Source organism: Leucopleurus acutus (assembly GCF_964270905.1).
Source record: "Leucopleurus acutus genome assembly, chromosome: 12".
Lineage (NCBI taxonomy): Eukaryota > Metazoa > Chordata > Mammalia > Artiodactyla > Delphinidae > Leucopleurus > Leucopleurus acutus.
The window spans coordinates 33,344,908-33,357,501 of NC_139154.1; the positions used below are offsets into that span (position 1 = coordinate 33,344,908).

Genomic DNA, 12,594 nt, shown 5'->3' on the forward strand with positions numbered 1-12,594 from the left:
AAATGAATTCACATTTTACAGCTACTTGGAACAAAGAAAACTGGCCGAGGTGACAAGTCTCTCTTCTTCAGTCGACTGGATAGCAGGCTTACTGAGTGGCAGATAGAATCTTCATTACCCCCTTGTGTCTGGTGAGGAAGCCAGCAACTGGGAGAAGGTAACCGAATTGTGAGGAGGAATGGTCTATGGGCAGGGTACTAAGATCTAGAGCCCTTCTTGCCTTGAAAGGAAATGAGGTAAATAAGTATGAAATATATGTTAAAATTAGAAAATGATAGTGGGTAATCAAGACAATCTTAATTATTTCAAACAACTCCTTAATTTGAATAATATGAAGCATGTAGTTCTATACTCTTTTTTAAAGTAAAATTTCATTTATTCAAGTTCTAATAATTGTTTGATAGATTGTTTTGTACTTTGTTAAATCCCGGCAAAAACTAAGGGCTCGTAACATATATCACTGGTGTAAATAACCCTCCACAGGCACATTAAGCCCAGGAGATTAGGGACCCAAGCGTACTCTTCGTACACAGATGACGGTTGGTTATCCTGTATCGGCATTGTCAGAATATTCTGTGGACGTTAAAACAGTCCCACTGCCTTTCTTGTACAGTATTGCTGTAATTCACACTTTTGGCCAATTTTGGTTGGTCCTCACTCCAGTTAGGTCAAATCACTGGCATTTTTATTGACTTTTAAGGAATCATCCTACTAACAGTCTGGAAATAATTGCTCTTCCTTCTGAACTGATCCTTTTATTCTTACGAATTCTTTGTTTTCTTAATGCCTCACTGTAACTGGAAACTCAGGATAGAGCTCACCACATAGCCAGCCAGGCCTATCCAAAGAGTTTTCTGCTCCAAGTGCTGGGAAGCCCCTTTAGGAAACCTCTCACCCACAGACCTGGGCACAGCAGATTTGGTGTTAACCAAGGTGGTGCTTTACCAGTGATTTTACTTAAAAAGCTTTGACCATGTAGGTGACAGTGGTTGATTTCTAGCAACTGTTTTAGATATTTCTTACTTAACTCTATTTCTTAAAGTGGTGAGAATGTAAATTCTCTAATTGGTGAGAACTGTTTCAACGGCGGCTTAAAACTAATTACTTTGAAAACTAATTTTTTACATACCTTAGCTTAAACTGGATCCCTCTGAAGATCTATCTATCTCAAGGGCAGCATTTTCTTCCTAGGCATGAAAGGTTTAAAATATGTAAGGTTTTAAATTCTCTTTCTAGTTAATCAGTCTCAACCAAGGATTCTCAACCTTTCTCAAGCGATGAGCCATTACATTAAAAGACCATCCAAGTGCAGGCTCTCAGTTACAGACCAATTTCTTTCTATTTTTCAATTCATCTGCATAATTATAGTCTATGCTCAAGAATTCTGAGGTAGGGAAGGGTAAGGGGCACCACAACCTGGAAATTAAAAATGCAGTCATTCCAGACAGCCCACCCAGGCTGGTCCAGCCCCACCCCCACCCAAAGCAAAAAAGGCTCCCTGGCTGTTCGGCTGTTTCTTCCCTTCTGCCAAGTGTCAGCACGGTTCTAGAAGGGCAGGAGGCGAAGGAGCCTAGATGTTCAGTGTCAAGTGTTTGTCAAAGAAGTTGATTTCATTGCTCCTTCCCATTTACCTGCTTCTTCCCTCAATGTCACTCATTCGTAGAGAGCACAGTGCCCTCTGGTTCTCTTTTCCTGGTAGTTACGCTGATTTACTCAAGGGTTAACCAGGAATTCAGGGATTTTTAAGCTCTGAATAGGCTGACACCTCTAAATAGGCTGAGAATTCCTGGTACAGCCAAAATCTATGTAGTTTTAAAACCTTTTAAATTTAGTATTTTAGCCAGAAGGATAAAGGATGTAATTTCATTCGAAAATATTTTCTAATCGTTAGTATTTGTAAGAAAAAAAATCCTGATTACAAGTATATTTCACTCAGAACTATAACATGCAAGTGATCCAAAGAGTCCTCAATTTAAGACGAAGAATTTTAGCAAGTAAGTTTCTAAAATTATTTGGCTAGGCAATTAAAATGATTCTGACTGCTATAGAAAACTCAAATAAATAAAAATAAAAGACAAAAACAAGTTTTCCTGTTAATATTGAAAACGTTGGTTATTATGTATTTTACATTTCTCCAAATTTGAGAGCTGATCCTTAAATGCTCAGCATCCTGAAAGTTATATCAGTTGAGAGAGAGCAACAGCTTGTTTTCTAGTCTCTCCTACTGAAAGGCTGTCCTCGTAGGTACCACTCCATACGTCCACGGTGAATGGATCTGGCTTACGTTATGGTACATGAACAGAACTATCGGCGGCTTAAAGTAAAGGCAAAACGGTCTATAAAACATGGCAAGACTCTGAGGCAGAAGCTAAGGGACTAGCAAATTTAGAGCACCAATTCTCTTTTCCGTCATTTGTCACCCAGCTTAAAGCAGAGTTTTGCATATGTGAGAGTTAGGCTGAGCTATGGATTATAAATAGATACAGATACACATGCACATAGACACACAGATTCAAAGGGATGATGGTGTGACTCAATAACCCATCTGGTTTGTCAATTTCTAAAACACTATGAAAAAGCAAACTTTTCCAGAATGTTCATACAACAACTAAATTGATACCCTCCCAGGATCTGGAAAACCTAACTACTTCTTGTAGTTACACAAATGCACGGTACAGAGCTGTGCCGTGGGCCCTAATGCTTCACAAAGGCACCATTCAGGCACTGAGCCACGCTGTCTCGGAAAGACTAGAGAGAGCAGCTCAGAACACTCCTGCAGCTGCACGACCGCTACATGCACCTGAACGTCTTTAATGAACTTTAGACCTCTGACAAAACAAACACACAAATTACTTTTTTATTTTTAATTGAATTGTGAATCATCGTCACTATAGTGAATAAAAATTCATGACTCAGAATAGCATGCAACTTTTTTATTGTTTTCTAAATCTATCTGTACACTTAATACTCTGGTATTAACTTTACAAACAGAATAAAGAATACACTACAGTGATATTAAGCTGCATCTACTCACCTGAAAAGGAACAAAGTATCGCCCCTGAAATAATTACTAATTACACAGTACTGCAGACTAATAAACACTAAGTACTAAAATGTTAACATTTCAACATACAATGTCAACAACATCCTGCCTTCTTTTTTAATTGGTTAAAACATTTGTTAAGGTCATGCAAAATAAACACTTTATGAAAATGTTAGATTACACTCAAACATCAAGGCAATGAAACCCAAAAGAGCAACTTTTTAATGCAACGACTGGTCAAGTAGATAAACTATTCAGCATATTAAAAATCCAGTAAGTGAAAAACATCAAAAATGTAAACACTAAATTTAGGTAACTGCTCCTCTATGATCTCACCACCTACAATCTTATCTGTGACTGAAGATATACTACCAAAATTGTTCTACATAAGTAAGCTATGTTAAAATGACCAAAAAAATGTCAATACATGATGCCAGGGTAAATTTCTAGTCCACACAATAGTTAAATGTGATCATTCTCTTAACTCTGCTAACAGTAAATGAAAAGTCACACCCAGATTTATCTTCTTTTTACTCTTGCTTTGTTACATGTTTTAAAACTTTTGTCTACAAGTATTTCTTATGAACCTCCCCCAGAATTAACATGCCGATTTAGGAACAGGTGAAGCAGATAAACCTTGCCCTGGTATAGAAGGCAGTGATTTCGGTTTCCCTAACTAAATATTTCCTTGTCACTTGTCAACTGTCACTGACCCTTCTGCTATAGTTATGTCCTCAGTCTCCCATTCCATGAAGATTTTTAGTGCCTATTATTATCCATGTCTCACTGATTCTCCCAGAGAAAGAATTCATTTTTTTCCTCTCATCGCTCGGCTCACTAAGGAAAGCTGAGCACACAATTTAAAGGAGCTACAGAGTAGACCAGGGCGGGTTCTCGGGCAGGTGGATGGTGCTTGAAGCCAGGTCTGGGATCTGGAGAGAAGAGCATCCAGGTCATAGGAAGGTGATCAGCCCCTCTCCATGGGCCACTCTCCTAGCAGCTCACAATGACCCAGTTACTGGGGCTCTACTTTGGGCACTGTTGACTCACATTCTTACCAATTTTTAAAGCCCTCTTTATATTTTCTACTTAAAATTTAAAAACTCTTTGATAAGCAATTTGTCTATTATACAGAACACCGGTTTGCAACTTACAGAGCATTAACCTTTAGTCTCTAGGCTATTCCATAAGCTCTAAGTTCTTATGTTTCACCCCTTAAGAGCAAAATGTGCTTCTGGTTCACTTAACATCATGTCTTCCCTCAAATATTTAATGAATGAATGTTCTACAAAAGGGGTCTCTAGCTTTTAATTTCTGTTGGTGAATTAAGCCCTTTATATTTAATAAACTACTTCTGACCTATCTTTATACTCATCTTGTCTTGCAGTTATATGCCAACGAAAGGTGCAATAACAATATTGGGTTTTTAAGCTGCTAAGTACAAAGACAATGGGGGCTGACAGATGGACCAGGCTATCTTATACTTCCCTCTGCTGTACAGTGTATGTCTCTTTTACCAAAGACCTTCTCATCCGTTAATTATTTGTGAGTGAAATGTACAGGTGGTGTGCGTGGATGGATTCACCACAAAACTCAGGTCAGTCTTGTCACAGGGATTATAGTAACACTATTCTGCTTTTGCTTGTTTTTCTTAAAGTTGCTTGTTTTTCTTAAAGAATGCTTTCTCTTTCTTCTCCAAAGCCTGTACTATCAGAAGAGGCTACTGCGTGCAGCTCTGAAGAATCTTTCGAGAGCCTCATATAACTTGAACGCTGGCTTCTCTTATGCGTCATGCTTTTTAGATTTTCATTCTGAATGGCAGTTGAGTGGGAACTGGAACCAGACCTCAAGATGACTTGGGGCGTCTCCCTAAGCCCCTCCATCTCATCAGAATTCTGGTTGGCTCTGTTGGCTGGAGCACTGTTGTTGTTCAGAGTCACAGTGCTGGGTGTGCGGTTCAGATTGTAGGCTTTGTGGCACGCTGGCCAGTTTTCTTCAGGGCTGCTGGCTATCAAGCTGCATTCGGAAGGGCTTTTCTTGTCTTCTGAACAAATGGACATCCGAGCTACAAGTGGGTCTTGCAGGCCACTCAAGCTATGTGGTATTCCCCGTTTTCCACTGTGGCTGTCATCTTCGAGCTCTATGAGATTTGCCTTTTCAAGCTGGGAGTCATCAGCTGCTTCATTGTGAAGGGAGTGATTGGGAGAGCTCTCGTTGGATCTCACTCCCGAATCAGATGAGTCCTTTTTGTCAAGGAGGGCGTCTGATAAATACTCTTTTGCCTTAATGAAGGTTCTAATAGGCTCCGCACTGTGTTCCGGAGACTTCAACACCCTCTCTACTTTCCCTTCAGCTTTTTTGTCTCTGTCATCTTTGAGCAGTGGAGTATTGTCTGATTCTTCTGTCCCAGACTCATCTTCATCACTTGGAAGTTTCTGATAGCGCAGCCCACCTCCCTTCAGCTTCAAATCTGTCTGGAAGAGACCTGACCTTTCTGAGGACTTCTTGCTTGGGAGAAGCTTGCTGCCTGACTGATCAGACTTTTCATCCTCTTCAGTGATAGGATCCAGGGGTGAGGCATCGTTAGTGGAAACTCCTGATGAGGAATAATCTATAACATCTCCCCTCTTCATTAAAAATGACTTCCTTCCATCATCTGGCTTTGGTTCACTATCCCTCCCTTTCTCTGGTTCTAGATTAGAGTGAATGGAGCCCCCGGATGAACTCTGACCCATATAATATGTGCTGTGTGGAGAAGACCTGCCGCTCATTGTTGTGGAACCCGTGCCCCCTTCTAACTGAGACATCTGGGCAATATATTCTCTATAGGCATCTCTATACTCAGCCTGCACCTTATCAGTAAGCTTTGAAATTTCAATACTGGAATCCTGGGAAGTGAGACTCGATAGACTTGGGGTTCTGCGAGTTTGTGACTGTGAAGACAAAAAAATAATAATAATTTAAGAATTCAAATAAACCCAAAAAAAGGCACAATAAACATCAGCTTAGGAAATTTATATATATATATATATATATATATATATATATATATATATATATATGGACAATAAGAATTTTTAAAGTCCTTAAAATACCAAATTCTTTTAGAAGAATTCTGCATAACACAGTTTAACAAAAGCTGTGAACTTATGAATAATTTTACTGTTATTAGAAAGCTTTACACAAATTTTAATAAAATTAGTTTATTGTTAATATTTAAAAGTATAATTTAAGGTTATATTAACAAATAACCCTAGGACTTGTTTTTATCATTTCAAACTTAAATTTATTTACGGCAAAAGTCACCTTCATTGATAAAATATAAAAGTTCCCCTTAGAAAAGAGAAAGAAGATGAGAGCTAAGATATATCTCAAAAACAAAATACTCAAGTCTTTAAATGTATGTTAAATAGAACCTTTCTCAACTTGCACGACATGAAGTTTCTGTCAAATTCCAATTCAGTGAAAAAAAAATGTACTCAAAATGCAAAAAAAGAGAGAAAAAAACAGATTTTAAAAGGAAAAGTATAAAGTGCAATGGAAAAGATAAATACAGGATCCAAATGAACAAAAATGGAAGCCTTGAGGTCAACATTCAGGTCCAAGTAAAAAGAAATAAAATATTTTTAAAAGTTTGATTTCCAATGTGAAGTTTTAGGACGAGAATTGCTTCAGACCCCAGAAAAGGTTAATAACATGAGGAATAAAAAGTAAAGATTAGGAAAAAGAGGAAGGAAATGGAAGAAAAAGAATCAAGGAAGTTTAAGAAAGGGCAAGAGCAAAGGTTGAAACGAAGCAGAAATAAGGCAGAGTCTTCCTGCCACCGGGAGAAAATGACCCAGCTCCCTGAGAAGGTTCCCTGAGACCCAGTTCAGGACAGTGCCGCCCTCACTCTCAAATGCAGTATGTGGACCCCTTCTCAGGGGATCCACGAGGTCTAAACTATTTTCCTAGGAATATGAAGATGACCTTTGCCTGTCCACTCTCATTCTCACAATAGTGTACAGTGGAGTCTCCAGAGGTTGGTTCATGTGTGACCTCCCAGGAGATTCAACACAGAAGCAGATATAGGAATCTAGCTGTCTTCTACAAAGGAAGGCATTAAAGAGATTTGTAACACAGTATCATTTTCAGTAAATATGTTTTGTTTTGGAAAATAGTCATTTTTCATAAAAATGTTATTTATGTTAACATATAATTGGTTTAAGTTTATCAGTTTTTATTTCTAATATAGTAAATACTGACAGATAAAACTTACATAAACGAAGGCTCTTTGGGGGTCTTCAATAATTTTTAAGAGTGTAAAAGGATTCTGAGATTTAAAAAAAGTTTGAGAACTGCTGCATTGATAGGAAGGCTGTGAGACTTTCCAGGTCACGGTGGTAAATACCAAGTATGGAAAAGCAGAGGATGAGGATTTCTTAAGAAATGTTAAGAGGAATTCCAGGGAAAAGAAAGGAATTACTGTTGTTGAAACAGGGAGATAAAAGGGTCAAGTGCGGACTTATAAAATAAGGAAATTTTTATCTTAGTTAACACCCAATAAAATGGCTTCTCAACTTAAAGAAATGAGATTGATAGTATGTAGAAAAAGATAATAACAACCAAAAAATATTTTTACTACCAAATCAAACACAACACCCTTAAAAATGGTAGACCTAACAGGTACTCCTTTCTCTAAGTACTGCTCCCTTTCAGTAGAGAGTTCTTGGTGGCTACTTACTACTTTTCCTCCCTTGCCTGTCTTCTCTCTGCTCTGTGCCCTGCTCTAGGTCTTTTCCTAGTTTATTTTTCTTCTCGTCCAGCCCTTACTCCTTCTCACGTTCTCTCACTTTTGTTTTTATTCCTGATCCTCGCCTCTCCTCCCTCTTCTAAGAACATCCAAAGAAAGAACTCAGCCGTATCTAACACCAGATAATAAAAAGAAAACGAATATCCACGAACAGTGTGCAACATACGTACTGAAAAACCAGGTTATGGTGCTCAAAGGGATAACATGGCAGGTTATCCAATAAAGATGTGTTTTAGCCAATGATTACTGAATTTAACAAGGAAACAGCACGTGAAAGATGAACTCAGCTAACCACCTAAGGAGACCAGTTCCTGTTCACCCTCGAAGCCATGACTCTATTTTATTATGTTCTCAATTCTTATCGATTTCTGAAATCATGTTATTTTCTTTTTGTTCTACTGACTGTCCTCTCCAGAAAAACACAGCTCCTGGAGAGTAGGGACTCCTCCCTCCATCCTCTTCAGTCAGGGACTCATTAAAGATTTTCTGAATGACTATATAAATGCACCGACATAATCTCAGAGAATTAACCACCACCCTCTTTTTCAGTAATATGAAAAATGGCATTTAATAAATACCTGCCAACTTAGGTTACTGTGACGTGGAGCCCCTTCATCCAGGCCGAGTGTGTTCAGCTCTTCAAAGCTGAAGTTCAGTGTGTAGGGAGTCTGACTGGAGAGCTCGGTGTGAGGCAACTCGTGTGACGAGCGGTGCGCAGATTCACCGCGAGGAACTGAGCTGCTGTTTTCACTCAGTAAACGTGGGTCCTCAGGGACCACCTGGTTTTCTGCATTTCTCATTTCTAGTACCTTGAGAGAGAGAGAAAAAAAAAGTTATCAGTATCCACACTGACACATCACATTTTAGAAGCTTTAGAAATTATCTTAAAAATTAAACATAAAGTTACTCTAATGGAAATGAGAAAGCATACTTTCTGTAAGTGAATTTCAAATACATTTGTTCTTATCTGCTTATCTTTCTACATTAATAATACAACTGACCCTTGAACAACACAGGTTTGAACTGTGCAGGTCTGCTTACACGCAGATATTTTTCACTAGTGAAGACGGCAATATTTTCTACATGGTCCAGGGTAGGTTGAATCCGCAGTTGCGGAGGAAACTTGGATACGGAGGGCTGACTCTGTTGTCAGTGGATTAATCTCCGAGTTGTTCAAGGATCATCTGTACTAAAAGAAGTACAGTCGGCCCTCAGAATCTAGTGGTTTTGCACCTGCAGGTTCAACCAATCACAGATTGAAAATATTCGGAAAACAATTCCAGAAAGTTCCAAAAATCAACACGAATTTGCCACACACTGGCAACTATTTACACAGCATTTATATTGTATGAGGCATCATAAGTAATCTAGAGGTGATTTAAAGTATACAGGAGGATGTGTGTAGTATGCAAATATTACTATGCCATTTTATATACGGGACTTAAGCAGCTGAAGATTTTGGTATCCACCGGAGTCCTGGAACCACCCACCCACAGATACTGACAGATAACTGTAATGACAACAACCATCACATATACACTATACTCTAATTTGACCACTGTGTTACTACTTTAATTTAAAATTTAACTTAAGAACAAAACAAAATGCAACTGGAGTGTGTCAAAGAGAACCACAGCTGGACAGTAGCTAAAGCAGTAAAAACAGATTTTAACCAGGAACTATCGCAATGGGGAAAAATGGACCTCAGGATAGAACTGGGCTCAATTCCAAAAGCAGCGCGGACACGTGGGCATTTACAGCCCAGGAACGAGGCGGGGGTGAGTGGATGGAAAGTTGCTAAGAGGAAGCATCAGGGGTAAGGGGGGGTGGGATTCTGGTTGAACTGACCTGACAGGATACCTTCTGGAGGCAGGCCTGGGGTCTAGGACCTCACGGGGAGCAGAGGAGGGGTGCAGGATGAGGAATGTAATCGGATAGCGATAGCGAGGGTGATCAGACACTGAGGGTGAGGTTCTTTCTCAACTGACTTAACAGGATGCTTCCTACAACGGGGCAATGCAGGCGCAACGAGGACAGACACCAAGGTCGAGGCCTAGAGGCTTCGGGAAGCCTGACTGAGTGAGGTCAAGGAGAGTGTCCTGGTCAATGAAAGCATGAAGAATTGGCAGGCGGCCTCTCTCCCAGATTTCCAAGTGAAATGCCCAAAAGGCAAACGGTGCTAAGTGCTGCTGTGTATATTCTACATAACAGGATAGACAAGAGCTGTACACATAAGTGTAAAATGTAATTTTTACATGTTTTTTTAAAAATATAGGAAAATATCAGTTTAGACCAGTACTTACTGGCACTTGTTTTATAAAATGTTGTAAATAATTCTACAAATATTAAAAATATCTTACTGTGCTCCTAAAAAGATGCCAGTCTCCAAAATTCATATTCATTTCCTTCTTCAGTTCATCGATGTTACACTGAGCTAACACACGGCCATTTATGTTTGCCTGAATAAAAACAAACACAAACACAAAGATAAACAAAATGTGAGAGATTCTGAACCTCTAGTGATTAAAAAGTACATTTATATTAGAGACTAGAAAATACTGACCTAAAGAAGGTTATCACCCCATGTAATAATTAATAAACAAGTAGAATCTGAATAACATAAGCCACTCCATACTCTTCCAAGTGTCTTAGGCGCTCAAGGAAAAGAAATCATTCTTCAGGGACCAACCCAAGAGCTCACCCTCCAACTATTTCCAAAACTACCTATTCTGCCATAAGCAATAACAAAACTGTTAGCTTTTTCCCTCTAATCATAAAACATGAACACGAAGGCAAGCTGCTGGGAGGGGACAAAGACATCTGTCAGCATGTTGGTCACTGATGAACTTCTAAATGAAGTGAAGCGCTGACAAACTTGTTTATCAACTTTACGAGATAACTTCAGCCACCAAGAATGTCCACCAACAAATTTCCCAGTCTATTAAATTCACAGAAAATGATCTTGTCACTATTGGGTCTCCGTAATTCTAGTCCCTTCCAAGTAAGAAATGATAGAATTTTCTTTATTAATAACAGGTAGCTTACTTATTTTACAAAATACAAAACCTGACTTTATTAACTGTGGTAAAATTATGGAATACCTGGGTTTAAAACCAAAAGAATGCTCAGTTTCCAAGTTAATTTTGAAGAAAAGAATGTACAGAGCAAGCCTACGGCAGAGGTCCTGCTGTAGAAATGCAAGGAGCTTAGCAGCACTTAAGAAACCAGTTGCTACGATGGGCTTCAAACAGCCAAGGCCTGAGAGTAAAGAGCTGAGTGGGCACAGAACCGCTGTCCTGAGGGAAACAAAATCCCCACAAAGGGCTCACGTGGAGACCTCTCTCTTCCCTGACGCTCACCAACCTGCCGTGAGGAGTGTCAGGTTTATACCTTGGAAAGGCAGTGCTTGACACTTTCGCAAATGGGGATGAACACTAAACAGATCTATGAGAAAACTAACGTTATCCGAACCTTTCTGACCAAACATAGTTTAAGATTAGTGAAATGGTATATGTGCTCATAATTCTTTTAAAACCTTTTTAGATGCCAGACTTTAAAGTATGTAAATATTACAGGCTTGTTGTTCATGTTCTCCTTCACTGTATCTCTGATAGAAAAAGTATAACTTAGTGGAAGTATCTACTAAAACGGGGACTGGGTTAGCCTTGTAGATGGGAAGCCTCCTCAAAATCCCAGGCTCGTGGTAGTTACCGGAATTGCAAGAAAAGATCTCGGAAGAAATAAACTTCCTCAAATGCATTAGCCTTGCAAACCCAAACCTCTGAGGTATTTTCAAATGGGACATGATCAGAAGTCCTCTAAGACATGAAAGTGAGAATCTGAGGAAAATGAAGTAAGTATGGTTTACTTGGATAATTATTAAGTCACAAATAAATATTATAATTAAGGAAAATGTAACATAAAAGAAAAGGCCTTCAAATGTTCTATGTTGCATATTGGAAATATAAGTTATTGTTAATCTTAATGTGAAATCCTTTAGAACTTTGTACTTCTCATCAAAGCATTTTTGACTTATATTAGATTTTTTTTTTTTTGGCCATGCCGCATGGCTTGTGGGACATTAGTTCCCTGACCAGGGATGGAACCCAGGCAGTGAAAGCACCACGGCCTAACCACTGGACCGCCAGGGAACTCCCCCTTATATTAGATCGTTTTACAGGAATGTTGTAATACAACACTTTATTTTCTTTTATCCATTTCTAAACTAAGGGATAAAGGGGCAATTTTAGGATACAAATAGTAAGAAACCTGTTTCCACCTAGAGCTTTCCCATTTCAACAGAGAACTCGTCTTTGAGAAGCTAAATACAAAGTGCTCGCCATGCACAGAGCCCACCACTGGCGCCCTCAGCCCTGTCTCGAGTCAGCGGGGAAACATGCTGGTCACCTTCTTGATGGTCGCACAATACTGAGGCAGCATGCTCTGGTCCAGCCCTTCTATTTGTTTCAGTTTCTCACAAACCGCATCCACATTCATTGAATTCAGTGATATTGTTCCTGAGGCTGGGCCTGATCCCTAGATAAGTCGTGGAAAAATACATGTATGAATAGCATTTAATGTCAGATATACGCAGTCATGTGACAGAGAAACTTGTGAAGTTACACTGTAAGTACTCTGATTAACAATACATTTTCAAACTAAAGTAAAGACAGCGAATGTGTGCAGTATGGGGAAATGCCATTAGGGAACAGATTTAGCTACTGTTATACCTTAAGAAGTATCTTTTATTATAGCAGAT

The 12,594-nt window shown here is 39.1% G+C and overlaps 1 protein-coding gene across 4 annotated transcripts in view; it reads right to left on the reverse strand.

Moving 5' to 3' along the window:
• Positions 1-2,927: 2,927 nt before the first annotated feature.
• The window catches only part of KIDINS220 (kinase D interacting substrate 220), a 94,667-nt gene continuing 85,000 nt past the window's right edge, over positions 2,928-12,594 (reverse strand). For all 4 annotated transcript variants that reach the window (XM_082852376.1, XM_082852374.1, XM_082852375.1 and 1 more), the window contains 4 exons: positions 12,243-12,371; positions 10,196-10,294; positions 8,414-8,644; positions 2,928-5,976 (listed from right to left, as the gene is read on the reverse strand). In XM_082852376.1, the coding sequence (XP_082708502.1) occupies positions 4,714-5,976; positions 8,414-8,644; positions 10,196-10,294; positions 12,243-12,371 (1,722 nt within the window). In that variant the 3' untranslated portion in view covers positions 2,928-4,713. The remainder of the gene's footprint in view (positions 5,977-8,413; positions 8,645-10,195; positions 10,295-12,242; positions 12,372-12,594) is intronic.